Genomic DNA, 16,650 nt, shown 5'->3' with positions numbered 1-16,650 from the left:
TACTTCTTGGTACTTCCTGCAATGCATATATATTCTCTGTAATTTTATTCTTTCAAAGTTATTTTAGTGTTTTGACTTGTCTATGCATTTCATAATTTTTATTTCTCTCTTACTACTCAAAGAATTAAATTTAAGTGTGAGTTCTAAAATGCCTAACCTGGCCTGGCTGGAGTAATTATCCCTATTGGTAACTTTTTAAAAAAAATATACATTACATCTAGGTTTTTTGTTTCTACTGGTGGCGCACATCTGCGCATTACCTCGGTGCACATAACATTTATTCTGCACATGGATGAAAAAAATAGAGAGAACATTGCCACCAGGTGTACCCTGGCTGAAGATAGCAACAGGCACTGGTGCTTAAGGTGCAGCAAATAGTCAATGTCCTGCAGTGGGGCTTCTTCAGCATGAATGTGTCGATCTGAGGCCCAACACGAGAACCGCTTCTACTTCGCCACGTAGATAGCCCTGGTGGAGGGTTTCCTGCTGCCCAGCAGGACCCAGTGGACACCAGTGGGGCACTCCCATTTGTCAGTACCTAGCCATGCAGTAGCCAAGCTGTCAGGTGCACCGTTGCCGGGTTTGGATGCAACAGATTGCTGTGGTTCTGAGACAGCAGATCCGGCCGAAGAGGCAGCTGCAGCGGGATAGCTGCTGAAAGACTCAACAGCATGCTAAACCAGCGTTGGTGAGGCCATGCTGGGGCTATGAGGATGACGTTCGCCTTGTCTTGCTTCACCTTTAGCAGGACCCTGTGGATTAAAGGCATCGGTGGGAAGGTGTACATCAGCGCTCCCAACTACTAAATCAAGAAGGCATCTGGCAGGGATCCCTTCCCTGCAGAGAACAGAACATGAGGCACTTTCTGTTCTGTTTGGACATGAACAGGTCCATCTGCGGAGTCCCCCACCTGTGGGGGATTAAACTGACAACCTCTGGATGGAGCGACCATTTGGGGCAACATGAGAAGGTCCTGCTGAGGTGACCTGCCAGGACATTCTTGGTTCCAGCCAGGTGGGTGGCTACCAGATGAATGGCATGCTGCACACGAAAGTCCCAGAGGCTGAGCACCTCCTGACAAAGGGCCAAAAACCTGGCACTGCCCTGCTTGTTGATAGAATATATCGCAGCAGTACTGTCCATCAGGACCTGCACCACCTTGCCTTCCAGGTAGGCAAAAACACCTGGCAGGCCAGACGAACCGCTCTGAGCTCCCTGACGTTGATATGAAGGGCTAAGTCATGTTGAAACCACTGGCCCCGAGTGCTGAGCTCACCCAGATGGGCTCCCCAGCCCAGATCCAATGCATCCAAGACCAGGGTAAGTGACAGGGATGGGGTCATGAAGGGAACTATTTGCAGCACCGACTTGGAATCCAGCCATCAGTCCAGGGACGAGAGGACATGGCTCGGCACCATGACCATTTGGTCCGGGGTGTGCCTGCTGGGGGACATAGTCCGAGACCAGACACATTTGCAGAGGTCGCAGATGAAGTCAAGCATGGCTGACCATGTACGTGCATGCGGCCCATCAGCTGAAGGCACGTGTGGGCCATGGTGAGCGGGTGGCTATTTATGGGGGAGATCAGGTCCGACACGGCCCGAGAATGCGTTTTTGGAAAGAAGGCCCTGGCCTGCAAGGAACCACTCAGATAAACTCTACGTGTTGGACTGGCATTAACGTGGACTTTTTTGTATTAGCAGGACCAGGTTGCTGCTGGTGGAACCCACCAGATCGAAGCTCCTTTACATCTGCCCTGTGGACATGCACTTGATGAGCCTGTCATTGAGATACAGGAAGATCTGGACCCCTCAACATCTCAGGTAAGCCGCCATCACTGCCACGCAGTCCATAAACACCCTGGGAACCAAGGACAGGCCAAAGGGCAATGCCATGCACTGGAAATGGTGCCCAGCCACTATGAAAAGTAGAAAACGCCTGAGTACCAGGAATATGGAGATGTGAAAGTAAGCATCCTTTGAGTCGAGAGCGGCATACCACTCTCCCAGATCCAGGGAAGGGATGATGGAGGCCAGAGAGACTATGCAAAACTTCAACTTCTTGAGACACCTGTTGAGGCAACGCAGGTCCAGGATGGGTCTTATGTCCCCTTTGGCCTTTGGGATTAGGAAGTAGTGGAAGCAGAATCCTCTTCTTTCCATGTCCTGAGGAAACTCCTCCACAGCCCCCAAGCCCAGGAACTTTTCGACCTCCTGAACAAGGAGTTGCTCGTGAGAAGGGTCCCTGAAGAGGGATGAGGAAATGGGAGTGGGGTGGGAGGAAGGGGCAGCCAAGAATTGCAGGGAACAGCCCCAAGCTATTACATCCAGGACCCAGCGGTCTGATGTAACCTGCAACCAGACTGAGCAGTAGGGAGAGAGGTGGTTGAGGAAAAGGCAGGAAGGATCTGGGTGGCTGACTGGGGCGTCACTCTCGGGCACACCCTCAAAATGAGCGCTTTTGGCTCCTTAGATGTTTTGCGGACCCAGGTTGTGCAAGTGAGTGGGAGGAAGAAGGGCGTCCATAAAACTCACATCCCTTCTTCTTGCAGTGCTCTGGGAGGTTGCCAAGGTCTTGGTGGCAGGGGCGGCCGGAAGGGCTTTCTAGCCGACTATGGCGTGTGCATGCCCAATGAGCGTAAGGTGGCTCTAGTGTCCTTCAACCCGTGCAGCATGGCATCCGTCTGCTCAGAGAAAAGACCAACCCTGTTGAAAGGGAGGTCTTGAATGGATGTCTGCATCTCTAGGGAGAGGCCCGTCGTTTGGAGCCAGGCGCTGCACGGCAACACAACTGCTGATGCGACCACCTGAGCCGTCAAGTTTGCTGCGTCCCAGGCCATCTGCAGAGATCATCTGTCCGCTGCAGTACCCTCCTCCAACAAGGTGCTGAACTCTTGAGCTAGACCCTGCAGGAGGGACTCCTGGAATTTTTTCAGACCATCCCAGAGGTTAAAGTTATATCTGCCCAACAGGGCCTGAGAGTTCGCCACCCAAAATTGTCAGCTGGTGGAAGAATAAATCTTTCTCCCAAATAGATCGAGACTTTTGGCCTCTCTTCTTGGGAGTTGAGGAGGTGTGACTCTGTCCTTCTCGTTGGCTGCAGGCTCCTGTGAGCAGGGAGTGGGTGGGTATACCTTGGCCAGAATGAAATACTTTTTCTAGGTTTGTTTTGAGGTGGGAGGAATGGAGGAGGGGGTTTGCCACTGGGCCTTGGCTATCTTGAGAACCTCTTCATGCACAGGCAGGGCGACCTGGGTGGGCGTAGAGGCTGAGAGGACATTGAAAAGGGTGTCCTCTTTCTCCGCCGTCTCCTGCACCTCCAGCCCCAAGTTCTCGGCCACCCGCCGAAGTAAGGCTTGATGCTCCCTGAAGTCATCCAGGGGGCTAGCCCTCGAAGGTCCCGCGATCTCTTCTTCTGGGGTAGAGGAGGAAGATTGGACTGCTGGGGGAGGTCCCGGGGCATCAACTGCCACCGGAGATGGAGGCTTCAGGGTGGGCCCAAGCTCCTCCACTCTGGTCTCCGAACAGGCCCGTGGAATCGAGCCCAGTGCCACTGGTCGATGCTCCGATATAGCAACCGAGGCGCGCTGAAAAGGGGGCATCGTCCTGACTGGTATGCGCCATGTGCTCCAATAAGGCCACTGTGCTGGCCACTGGCTGTGCTGCCACTGCGGTGCCGCAGACAACAGTGCAGGTTCTGGCACCCAATCTTGCCGATGGGACATGGGTGGTGGTCTCAACTGGCCCTCCGTGCTGGAGGAATTACCTTCCGGCAACCAGGGAGGGGCTGTTGATGACTGTCTGTTCGCTGCTCATGGCTACTGACGACCACTGACCAGACTGGGGAAACTGTTGTCAGTACCAGGGAGACCGGTGCCAAGATGGGGAATGCTCCCACTGAGCAGGCAGTCGGGACCGACGTCTGGAGGATGACTGATGAGAGGATGAGCTGTGCCAGGAGTAGTATGGGGAGCGCCAACCCCGTACCGGTGAGTAATGCCGAGGGAATCTTGATGCGGTCTGGGTGACTGATGACACATCTTAGACTTGTGCTGGGACCCTCAATGCAGCGGAGAGGATAGTCGCTTCCTGTCCAGCGACTGGCAGTGTTCCCCTGCCCCTTGAGGGGTCTTAGTGGCTGGCTTTTCCTCTTGGGGAGCCATAGCTGAGTCCTGCAGCACCAGAGTCATCAATGGAGCTGGAGGAGAACTGTGTTCTCTCGGCACCTGGGGAGCCTGGAAGGATGATGGTGCAGGCAGGGGTGTGGGTCCCATACCGCTCCCAGGAGTCGGTGGCAGACCTTTAAAGGGGGCTGGGAGCCCCAACTAGGAAGGCACGATCACTTGGCTCTGGAGTAACCTGGTGGCCAGGCCTGGGTCCTTTGGTCGACGACCCTTAGGCCTTCTTGCTTGGTGCTGGGGAGCGCTTCTTAGCTTTCTTCTTCAGCACCGACGATGTCAAACAGTGCCAGGAGGAGCCGGGTGCTAACGGCGCACTGCGCACATAGGCCGAAGCACTCGGCGCGAACTGCCTGGACGGCCAGAAGCCGGGCAGAGGGCAGACTCCATTAGGAGACCCTGAGGCGGATATCCCTCTCCTTCTTGGTGCGGGGCCGAACGGTCTTACAAATCCAGCACTGATCCTTAACGTGCGACTCCCCCAAGCACTTAAGACAGCTGCTATGGGGGTCACTCACACCATAGCCTGTTGCAGTCAGAACAGGGCTTAAACCCAGGAGACTGGGGCATGCCCTACCTGGGGCAAAGTCCACGCTGGGACCCTAACTAACAAACATTTAACAACTACTTAACCACTACTGTAACCAAACTATGTACAAAGGCCCTAAGGCATGAAGTTCACAGAGAAAAAACCACTAGCTCTTACCTACACAAGGAAGGCACTCCAACTAACCACCACGGGCGATAAGAAGAAACTGAGAGGGCATAGGGCTGCTGGCATGATATACCGTGGCATGAGTGCGGCACTCCAGAGGGTGCCACAGCCAATCCTACGAGTACCACTAAGGCAAAAATCTCCGATGACCACACATGTGGGCGTGTGCATACCTAGAATGGAATCGACATATGCAAGTGTAATGCCGAAAGACCCCGGTCGTCAGCAGGTGGGATCGAACCAGGGATCTTTGGAGCTTAGTGCATAAGCCTCTACTGCATTAGCTAAAAGCCAGCTGGCTGTTAGCTAAGGCTGTAGAGCAGACTAATTTTATCTCTCTCTTTAAGTGGTCTCAGTGCCACTAGATGGGACAGAATACCACACCCAGGTGGTGTGTGGGTTACACAAGCACTCGAAGAAGAATTATAGATTAGGAAACTACACTCCAGTATCCGTGATCAGACATGATCTCCAACTACTGTACCTCCTCTAGCTCTAACATTTAAAGATGAGCATCACTGTTTCATACTAATGAGCTGGAGCCCATTCTAGTGAACAAAGCCAATCAAAAATACCCAAGCATAATACAGAGTGTAGTTCATTCATTTACTTCACAAGTATACTTTAGCTTTCATAACTGTATCACATTTTGTAACAGCAATGAAGTATTAATGTGAGACCTCATTATAGCCCTCTCCTATTAAATCTTTGATAAAATGTGGTGAGAGATCGCTTTTATTTTGTATATGAATTAACAGGGGTGAGGACTGTTGCAATTCTACAGTACACGTGTTTTTCTTTATACTTCAGGGCATAAAGTGATCACAAGCTGGGTCAGGAAAGGTTCCCTGCATGATACAGTATCGCATAACTGGTGGAATGCATTACTGGAAGAAGGCTTTGCATTCTTATGTAACACTTTGTATAAGTCTATGCTCCTACTGTTATTGCAGACAAAATCTTTTAGAAGTTTTGTACATTTCAAGAACTGATGCTTTGTGTTACTGTGCAGAATAACCAGAGCTTTTGTTATTACAAATTATGTAGCATAGTATTACTACCCAAACTATTGACTGATTCAAACTATTATAACTGTAATCATTGTTACCGGGGATAGTATAAATTTCATTCTCAATTGGTTATAATGAACGAATATATTATTGGTTGAGGTGCCAATCCTTCCCTCCCCCGAAACAAAACAAAAACACACCCCATAAACATGGACCCTTATTCACACATGAGCCCCACTGACTTCAAAAGGATACTGTGCAGAAGTACAGGACCAGCTCCCAACAGAGGCATGCCTGCCTTAAAGTAGTAGAATGAAGTATTTTAATCTTCCCAGATCTAAGGTTTTAAGCATTTAATGTTTTCCATGTGGACAAAAGTCCTCGTCCTCTCTCTCCCCACTGTACACCAGTCCCACTCAGGTATAACTTCCCTCTCACTTCCACATCATATAGACTTGCAGAAGGAGAAAAGCTTATTTTTAATAGATCTCACAATATATCAGCTATACACTATATAATTTTTGGGTCCCTTAGATCCTAGCCAAATTTACGTTTTTGATGTTCACTCAAAAAACTGGGAAATTCCCAAACAAAACAACCCATTAAGTATGGAGTAAGGTTGAAAGTATGTTTTGTGGAGTCCAACTAACATAAAAAAGCTCCTATATTACATGTAAAAACACACACACAAAATCTTTAATAAGATTCCTCCCCCAAAAATATTTTCTAGATTTTAAAAATAATTACTTTTTAAAAAGTAGAGTTTTTTTGGATAACTAACAACTTTAGGCCTGTCCATTTATGCAAGTAATGAGAGAGAATTCTACTAAAAGTTAGAAAGAATACATATTGTTAGCTATTATTGATTCCGTTAGTGCAGTTAAAATCACACATGAATCAGCAGCCTGTAATTTGAAAAATATCCATGACAGATTCTCTCTCCTTTAGAGTTGCCAACTATTTAACTGCAGAAAACCGAACACTCTTGCCCTGCCCCACCCCTTCCCAGAGGCCCCAACCTGCTCTGCCTTGCCCCTGAGAGCCCATCCCTGCTCACTCCATCTCCCCTTCCTCCATTGCTCGCTCTCTCACACCCTCGCTCATTTTCACCAGGCATGGGCAGGGGGTTGGGGTGCAGGAAGGGATGAGAGCTCTGGCTGGGGATGCGGACTCTGGGATGGGGCCGGGACTGAGGGTTTTGGGGTACAGGGGGGACTCTGGGCTGGGGATGAGGGGGTCAGAGTGCAGGAAGGGGCTCAGGGCAGGAGTGCGGGAGGAGCTGAGGGCTCTGGCTGGGGGTGCGCGCTCTGGGGTGGGGCCAGAGATGAATGATTTGGAGTGCAGGAGGGGGCTGGGGCAGGGGTGTGAGTTAGGTGCAGGCTCCGGGAGTGAGTTTGGGTGTGGGAGGGGGTTTCCGAAATGGGGCGGGGGTTGAGGTGCAGGAGGAGGTTCAGGGTGTGGGCGCCGGGCAGTGCTGATCTCAAGTGGCGCCTGGGAAATGGCAACATGTCCCTCCATCGCCTAGGCAGAGGCACAGCCAGGGGGCTCTACCTGCTGCCCCCCCGCCCACAGGTGCTACCCCCACAGCTCCCATTGGCCGCGGTTCCTGGAGTTGCGCCTGTGGGTGGGGGCAGCTTGCGGAGCCTCCCTGACCGCCCCTTCACGTAGGAGTCAGACATGCCGGCTGCTTCCTGGGAGCCGTGTGAAGCCGGACAGGGAGCCTGCCAGCCCTGCTGTGCCGCCAACTGGACCTTTAGCGACCTGGTCAGCAGTGTTGACCGGAGTCGCCAGGCTCCCTTTTCGACCAGGTGTTCTGGTCAAAAACCTGACACCTGGCAACCCTACCATCCTTGTTGTTCAGGAACTACTGTATGGTAGGTAACAGAAGTGAAGTGAAGACCTGAAGCAACTGAATTGCTAATAAGTAAATAAGAATGTCCCAGATTGCTGAAATTAAGTGTAAATTGCATGTCCATTAATAGATATTTAAGATATTATATTTAGAAGGATAGTTGACTTACAGTTTATTTTTTAAGCTACGGTTATACTTTAAATTCCCAGAGTTTTCAAACTGTTTGTTATGTTCTGTGAAAAAGCCAATTGAGACCAGTCTAACGTTAATGGGAGTTATGCATACATGCTAAGGCGTGAGGAGATCCCCCATTGTTTTATACAGGCATGTCATCAGAGCAGATACAACACACATTCATGTTATACAATTATCTGTAGAATTATGGTGGGATCATAGACAATACAGACTTGTTTCACAAAGTAAAATAATCCATTACATATTCTATTGAAATATTTAGTCTCATTATGTTCTCCTGTCACTCATTCAGTTTACAAAAAACACATTGTGGAAGAATGTAAACTAGCCTTGTTGCACTAAAATTCTGTTACTGTAACAAACATTTATTTAAGAGGATGATGCTGGTATTTTGACACAACTCCACATAGAAAAGGGATTTGTTAAACCAATCAGTTTCCACTCTATTAAACCTGCTTTCAGTCCTCTATAAAGGTCAGTGTGTTCAGCAGGTAATAACGTAAGAAAACTTTACTAGATTCCTATAAATAATTTTAAAAAATATATGAACTAGTTTAATATAAAGAAAGTGCAATATTTTTAAAGGTCCATTTCTGTAATTATATTACTTTAACTTAAATACAGTAGGCTGTATATTATTAATTAGTAAACCTATTTCAGCAGCGATCACTAAATGTTGCTGGTTATAATTGTTAACATATACCACTTGTACCAAACCAGTGTCCTGAAAGGTTCTGACAGAGGCTATAGGTAGGAAGGCACTGGTCTGTCTCCCTTCTCAGGAAGGAGGCTGAGAAAGGTACAAGTTTGGAAATGTTTCAGACTGAAGGAGATGTAGGCACAGAAATAAGAGAAGTTCCCAGGGAGTCAATAGCATTTTGGATCCTTAAGATTAGAGCTCTGCAGTGAGACTGGGATCCTGTGGGTTGTGCGGGACCTGCTGCCGTAAATGCCATAGCTGGAGCAGATAAATGTACTTTGTTGAGGGTGGGATTGGGTGGGGGAATAAAACAGGCTGTAATTTGTGGGAAAAAAAACACGAAATCTTCCATCAGTCTGTCACAAATAGAAAAACTTGCTTTACATTATTTAAAAAAAAGAATTTCAGCAAAGGTTTTAATACTTAAAATTTAAGCGAGGGATAGAAAGAGATTTAATGTCTATTATAACAGGAATTAAAGGTTTTTTTTCACATGGCTTAAGCAAGATTTGTTTTATTCTTTTAGTGGTAAAATTGTGTTTGAATTACATTTTTTTATTATATATAAAATATATATAAAAATAAATAAACCAACCTATTTTTTTTTTTTTTTAGTAGCATGGGGCAATCTGGCTCTCTTGTGGGATTTGCGGGGATCTCAGGTTTTTGCTGGTGGGAGCGGGATAATATTGCAAGAAACAATGCAGGAGCGGGTGGGAGTGAATATTGTGGGGTAGGACAAGAGTGGGATAAAAAAAATAGTCCCGCGCAGAGCTCTATTAAGGATCCCACATGGCATCAGTAATGATGTTTAAACAACTAGGAACATTTGGGGTGTTCACCAGGAGTCTGGGTAAATTATGATGTCACAGGACCTTAACAGGGCATTTGGGGTGCTTTGGGTACAGCAATTTAAAATCCATCAGCATTCAAACGCACAGGGCAATGGGCTTGGGTCCTCTGGATGTTCCATCTTCCATCAGATGTTATTCATCAAAGTTCTACTGACCTCACAAAAAAGTGACAGTTGTTTGCACAAGGCAAAGACCCATCAGAATAGCTGCAATGTTTTATGCAGCTCCCTGAGTGAATTTCTCACCAGTGAGAAAAAAAGTCACTATTTCTTACTCCCACACACATTGTGCACACTGGGAGAGGAAGGAGCCATCCTTGCACCCCTCTGCAGCAGGTTGGAAGGATCCAAGCTGACAGGGGTTGGGAGACTTGGGGAAAGTGAGGTGAGACGGTCAGCCAGAAAGGCATGATGGTTGCTGGGAAAAGGAAGAGGTTGTCAGAGTGGGCCTATGGGGTGTAGCCCAGGAGTGGGGGCTAGAGGTTTCTAAAGAGAAGAGGAGAAACCTATACCAGTTTCCCCTAATTTCAGCCACTGACCATCCAATCCCCCTCCCCAGGCTGTCCCCACTCACCCTGACCAGTGCATAGATGTTTCTGTCCCACCCAACCCACCACATTCTGTGCCACTAACCCCTATTACCCATCTGTCCCCCAAGTCCTGCTCTGCCTGCACCTGAGCCCTCCCATCACTTCTAGGGAGCTTCTGGCACTTTCACCCAACCTCCCCAAATGCAGGAGTCATGCACCGCCCATGGTGGGGAGATGCATAGGAACTGGAAGTGGCAGAAGATGTGTGTGTGGGGGGGATGGGGAGGAGGAGGTGAGGGAGGAAGAGCAAAGCGGGAACATGGAGTGGCAGAAAGTGTGTGTGAAGGGAGGGAATAGAGAGGAGATGTGGAACCCAGGTGGGACAGCTGAGGGAGGAGAGAGAGTGTAGCAGTTTTGTTTTAAAAGGGGTATAAGAGGAAAGTACTGGGGGAGGAGAGAGAGGAAAGAATAAAGGGCATCGGGGAAGGTAAGAGATCGGGATAAGTAGAGTGAAAGGATTTGTGGGAAAAGAATAAAGAAAAAGGGGGCTACTGGAAGAACAAGCAGGAATGTAACAGTGATCCCAGATAAGAACATTCAGGCACACACTTGAAAGAAAGCGTGGGAAGCTATTAGCTTTGAGCAGTCTATATCCTGTCTCCAACAAAGTGACACAGCTGTTCTGCCAGTGCTTGGAATGAAAAGATCAAAAGAACATTAAACAGATAAAAAGCCCTTCTCAGGAGAGAAGGGAGGTGTCAACTGTCAGGAGGACAGGTTGACAGTCTGCAGAGGAGCCTGAATGAGTTGGAGCTTTCCCTGGATCCAGGGAATAGTAAGCCTTAGGAAAGGCAAGCATGTGGACTGTTTAGTTTATTCTTTTTAAGATCTGTTTTCTCAAGTCAATTGGTTCTATATAAAATAGTTTGCTTTAAGAAGGCAGTTTCGTTACCAGTTACCAATCTCAGTGTATTATTATTTGTGTTATCATAGCACCTATGAGCCCTAATCCTGGCTCAGGACCCCACTATGCTAGAGTCATGATTAGCACAATCACAAACCCTGAAGAAAAAAAGATAGACTGTAAGCCCCTTAGGGCAGAGGCTAAATACAAGACTTTAGACAAGAGACAGATATAGGTAGACTGACAAGGGAATACAAGGAAACAATGAGACAATATTGGTCAGCATGATAAGCAGTGGCAGTAGAGTCAAGTCTTTTGTAGGAATCATGGTGTGATGCTTCTTGGGAGTACCCAGGGTTGAGAGACACCTCGCTACCATCTGCCCTTAGCATGAGGAAGTCTTGTCTGTGCCTACTGGGGGGAAATGCCCCAAATCCACCAGCCTTTGGCAACACAAACAGTTGCTTCTAGGCTTCTGCAGGCCCTGCTTTCTCTTTACAGGTTAACAATAGATACACTCCAATGCTCGAGTCCTCAGAGCTTACTTCTGGAGTGCCCAGCCTCTGACTGATTCTCAGATTTGGCTAAGAGGAGGTCACTAGTGACTTCAGTGTGCATGTTGAGTTCTTAGTTGAGAGCAAGGGGTAAAAGTCAAATTGGAGATGTTGCAGGATGGAAGCTCCAGACAGCAATTATAAACAGCATGTTCAATGAGTTTAGAAATGAAAGGGAGATGAAGTGGTAGCTGAAGAGGCAAGTGGGGTCAATGGTGGGTTCTTTAAAGATGGGTGATACTAAAGCATGTTTGTATTGTGAGAGGAAGAGTCAGAGGAGAGGTTAACGAGAAAAGTAAGGGAGGGGATGAGAATGGGTTCAAAGGAGATCAGGAGATCATATGGGGTTACTGGGCAAAGTAGAGGGGTTAGAACAGGAGAACAGATTGGAAACTCTTGCATCTGTGACCATGGAGGAGGACAGAGTTGGGAAGGGAGCGAGAAAAAAGCAAGGAAGGAAAGGTCATGTCACAAGCTGTCACGAAGGTCCTCTCGTGAATTGGTAACCGGTTAAAAGACAGGAAACTAAGGGTAGGAATAAATGGTCAGTTTTCAGAATGGAGAGAGGTAAATAGTGGTGTCCCCCAGGGGTCTGTACTGGGCCCAGTCCTTTTCAACATATTCATAAATGATCTGGAAAAAGAGATAAACAGGGAGATGGCAAAATTTGCAGATGATACAAAGCTACTCAAGATAGTTAAGTCCCAGGCAGACTGCAAAGAGCTACAAAAGGATCTCTCAAAACTAGGTGACTGGGCAAGAAAATGGGAGATGAAATTCAATGTTGATAAATCCAACATACTGCACATTGGAAACCATAATCCCAACTACACATATAAAACGATGTGTTCTAAATTAGCTGTTACCACTCAAGAAAGAGATCTTGGCATCATTGTGGATAGTTCTCTGAAAACATTCACTCAAAGTGCAGCGGCAGTCAACAGAATGTGAACAGAATGTTGGGAATCATTAAGAAAGGGATAGACAATAAGACAGAAAATATCATATTGCCACTGTATAAATCCATGGTACGCCCACATCTGCATGCAATATTCAGGATGTGGTCACCCCATCTCAAAAAAAAGATATATTGGAATTGGAAAAGGTTCAGAAAAGGGCTACAAAAATTATTAGGGGTATGGAAGCTTCTGTACGAGGAGAGATTAATAAAACTAGAACTTTTCAGCTTGGAAAAAAGAGACAACTAAGGGGGGAATAAGGTCTATCAAATCATGACTGGCATGAAGAAAGTAAATAAGGAAGTGTTATTTACTCCTCCTCATAACACAAGAATTAGGGGTCACCAAATGAAATTAATAGGCTGCAGGTTTAAAACAAACAAAAGGAAGTATTTCTTCACACAAAGCACAGTCAACCTCTGGACCTCTTTGCCAAGGGATTTTGAGAAGGCCAAGACTATAAGAGGGTTCAAAAAAGAACTAGATGACTTCCTAGGTGCATCAATGGCTATTAGCCAGGATGGGTGTCCCTAACCTCTGTTTGTCAGAAGCTGGGAATCAGCGACAAGGAAAGGATCACTTGATTATCTGTTCTGTTCATTCCCTCAAGGGCACCTGGCATTGGCTACTGTCAGAAGACAGGATACTGGGCTGGATGGATCTTTGGTTTGACCCAGTATGGCCGTTCTTATGTTCATCTTTACAATCTTCTCTTGAAAGAAATCAGCAAGATATTATGCTGAGAGAGAAGTAGTGGCAGGATGTGGGGAGGGTTTCAGGAATGAGTCAAAGGTGGTGAAAAGTCAGCTGGGATTGAAGGAACAGAATGGCAAGATCTGAGCCTAAATCAGACTTTCTGAGGAAACCACAGTGAATAGCAGGTGACTGCTGCCCTAGGCCCAATCTGAGAGTGGGAGAACTGTGTGATTCCACTCCAAGAAAGGGAATGGCTGAAGGCCTGAGACCTTAGGGGAGGTAGGGATACACTCAAAGAGACCAGGAGGGGTCAAAGGTGCATTGGGTCCTGTCACAGTTCTCAGGCTTTCTATACTGGGCAGAAGCAGCCATTTTCAGAGATACCTATGAATGTTTGAGAGAGACAAACTGCAGTGCACCTGCTGTTAAGAGGATGTGAAGAAAGACTGAAAGTCCTGAACACAAACCATTGTTGTTAAAAACAAAACAACTCCTCATTGGAGGAGCTAGGGTACTTTGACTTCACCACGAGAAAGTAACTTACAATAAACAGAAAAAAAATCTAGGTTAGATCTCCGAACCCCAGTGGGAACAAACTTACTCTGCAGTACGGTAAGTGGCTTTAGACCTCTTCCACACCAGAGATTTCAGGCTAACTCTCCTTTTACCAGAGCGCTGTCTGGTTCTTAGGCCTGGTCTACATGCAGCTTTGGTAACAATACAACTACTTTAGTTAGGGGTATGTTTTTTTCCCCACACAAATTGTTATATTGGTACAACACCTAGTGTGGATGCAGTTATACCAGTATAAAGGGGCCTTATAGCAGTACAGCTTATTCCCCTTCCTTTGCAGTAATAACTATACTGATATAATGCACCTTTTAACCAATACAAGTGCATCCATACTAGGGGTTGGGTTTGTGTAGGGGGGAAAGAGGAATGCATCGCCTTAACTACCAGTATATATAATGTGATACAGCTTTTGTGTTTAGGCAAGCTATATATGTGCTGTGATAGGTGGAGGATAAGCTTGCCAATGGTACCTGTAAGTTTAAAAGCCACAAAGATAGAATGTTCTACTACATGGGTTAAAAGCTGCCTGCTCTGACCGAACTGATTTCTCACTCTATTGGCATCAACCTTTCATAGTGTGTTTTCTTAAATATATAGTTAGCAAGATCAACATTGGCAGGGTTTCTATGCACATTACAGAAAAAAAAATCCATTTCTAATGCTACAACAGGTACTTTTCAGTTAAGCATCCATTCTCTGGCATGCTTTCTGAACAGCATATTGCCAGTTGTGCTACAGACTGCAGCTGTTTTCATATTCTTTGCTTGCCTACCTTTGCAACATGTTGTGATGAAGTATTAATAAGTACAACAAGGAGCCTGGTAGCACCTTAAAGACTAACAGATTTATCTGGGCATAAGCTTTCGTGGGTAAAGGAGTGTTTTTTACCCGCGAAAGCTTATGCCCAAATAAATCTGTTAGTCTTTAAGGTGCAACCGGAATCCTTGTTGGTTTTGTAGATACAGACTAACACGGCTACCCCCTGATACCATTAATAAGTAATGATGATGAGGCTCTGGGACAGAGATCAGGTCTAACTTGGCCCAGGGACCCCCAACAAAGGTCTGCTACAGTCCCACTCACGCTTTCCCTGTAAGCACCTAGACTCACTAGAAGGGACAGGGCGCTTGAACAGGAGAAGGGGTCCGGACCCGACACTCAGGAGCGCACCACACTCACCGCCTCTTTCGGCCGCAGCGCCAACGCCTGAGGAAGCTGCCATGCCACCGTTCGCAGATGGACCCAAGAGTGACGTGCACGCATTAGAACGGCGCCTAAACCAATAGGAAAGAGCCTCGAGGGCTCCGGCCCCACCTCCAGAACGCGGAGCTCATCAGGACTTGCAGTTTCCCGGCTCTAAGGAAGCGGGCGCTAGAAGGGGGCAGGGCTATGGTTGGGCCCCGCCCCCCTGCCGCTGTACTCCGCGGGGAAACTACGCTTCCCGGCAAGCAGCGGGGCAGGGGAGGCGGGCGGCCGCTGTGAGTGGCCGGCGGGGGAGCGGGGCTGAGTCAATCACAACAATGACTTCTCGGCTGGAGCCCGAGCAGCGCGGCTGAGCCCCGCCGAGCAGCGGCAGCGGCGGCGCTGGGCAGAGGGGCTGGCTGGGCGCTGCTGCTCTCATTGTTCGCCGAGGGACAGAACCACGCTGTGAGCATGTGGATCCCTACAGAGCACGAGAAATACGGCGTGGGTGAGTGGGGCCGCTGGCACTGGTGCCCCGCCGGCACTGGTCCAGGTGGCGATAAGACTGTAACCCGCCCCGAACCTCCCGGGTGGGGGCATGCCTGTGGTTCTGCCGCTGTCCGGGGAGTTTGCAAGCGGACGCTGCTGGTTCATGTGTCAGGTGGGGAGGGAGGGAATGGATTCCTGTCATCACACCCCTTTCCTCCCCCCTCCGCCCCCCCGTGCAACGAATAGCTGCAGAGATTGAAAATGTGTGTGTGTGTGTGGGGGGGGGGGTTGTGTTATGAACAAAAAACAGTTGGAAAGCATAAGTCTCCGTAAAGCCTGATCACCTCTGCAAAGAGTCTGTGAGGATTGAATAGCATCTCAGTAAAGCAGCCCCGCCGGGAGACTCCTCTTCCCACTAGCCTCAACACCGGAGGGAGGAGAGGGGGAGAGAAAACCACACAATTGTTTAAAAATGGGTATTCTGCTTAACGGGCACGCTCAGTTTAAGCTACTGCCATCTTTCGAGACAGGCACCAGTCCGCAGTTGTATGTGTTTTTGTTTGTGTGTGTGTGTACAGTGTTTAATCAGGACAGTAGTTTACTTCCTATGCTAACGTTTTGTTTGGCTGTGAAATGGAGTTTATAAAGGTCTGGATTTCACAGAGGCAGGGAAATGTGTTTCAGTATTTGAAGTTCAGGATCCTGTTTGTGAGGAGGAGAGACAGCTTAGCATCGTCCTATTCGAAAGGTGAACAACAAAGGACGTTAGATATTTGACTGATGAATCTGGGTTTTCTCATCTCTTTTTTACTTCGGCCCCAGTTACAGAATAGGGAACGTTTCCTCCTTTTTCTCTCTGCCCCCTCCTCTTAGCTGCATACTTAAAACTCTTATTTTCCTTTTCAACTATTGAATTCAGCCTGATCCCCCTGATACTTTTTGGAAGGGCTAAGATTTTCTGCCAGCTATATAAACAGTCCTAACAACAATAAAACAATTTTCAAATCCTAGCAATTTGATAGGGAAATAACCCACTATTGTATCTATAACACTTTTTATTAAAAAAAAAAGCTTAACTGTATAAATGTTGAAAAAAAATCTATTTTACTTTCATATGGTGTGTGGGGTTTGGGATTTTTTGTTTGTGTGTGTGTGTATTATTATTATTATTTTTTTTTAGTAAAAACAAAACAAAGTGACATTCGTGGAAGTCATTTGCACTCGGTTATTATTTGTTCAGCTCCGCCTGAGGGCAGGACTC

General features: G+C 47.5%; 2 protein-coding genes across 7 annotated transcripts in view; one reads left to right on the top strand and one right to left on the bottom strand.

The window, feature by feature from the left end:
* Nucleotides 1-15,070, bottom strand: part of ZNF277 (zinc finger protein 277) — a 93,058-nt gene extending 77,988 nt beyond the window's left edge. The window contains exon 1 of one of the 3 annotated variants that reach the window (XM_043549585.1): nucleotides 14,898-15,070. In XM_043549585.1, the coding sequence (XP_043405520.1) occupies nucleotides 14,898-14,940 (43 nt within the window). In that variant the 5' untranslated portion in view covers nucleotides 14,941-15,070. Of the gene's footprint in view, nucleotides 1-14,828 lie in introns of all 3 variants that reach the window. The other 2 variants (XM_043549580.1, XM_037888668.2) reach the window with 2 other exon arrangements.
* A 106-nt stretch (nucleotides 15,071-15,176) lies between these two features.
* The window catches only part of DOCK4 (dedicator of cytokinesis 4), a 410,395-nt gene continuing 408,921 nt past the window's right edge, over nucleotides 15,177-16,650 (top strand). For 3 of the 4 annotated variants that reach the window (XM_037888655.2, XM_043549556.1, XM_037888647.2), the window contains exon 1: nucleotides 15,217-15,408. In XM_037888655.2, the coding sequence (XP_037744583.1) occupies nucleotides 15,372-15,408 (37 nt within the window). In that variant the 5' untranslated portion in view covers nucleotides 15,217-15,371. Of the gene's footprint in view, nucleotides 15,409-16,650 lie in introns of all 4 variants that reach the window. The other variant, XM_037888663.2, reaches the window with a different exon arrangement.

The sequence above is a fragment of the Chelonia mydas genome, chromosome 1 (assembly GCF_015237465.2).
Source record: "Chelonia mydas isolate rCheMyd1 chromosome 1, rCheMyd1.pri.v2, whole genome shotgun sequence".
Taxonomy (NCBI): Eukaryota; Metazoa; Chordata; order Testudines; family Cheloniidae; genus Chelonia; species Chelonia mydas.
The sequence above is the reverse complement of the archived record's forward strand: the minus strand, read 5'-3'. Positions and strand labels throughout refer to the sequence as shown.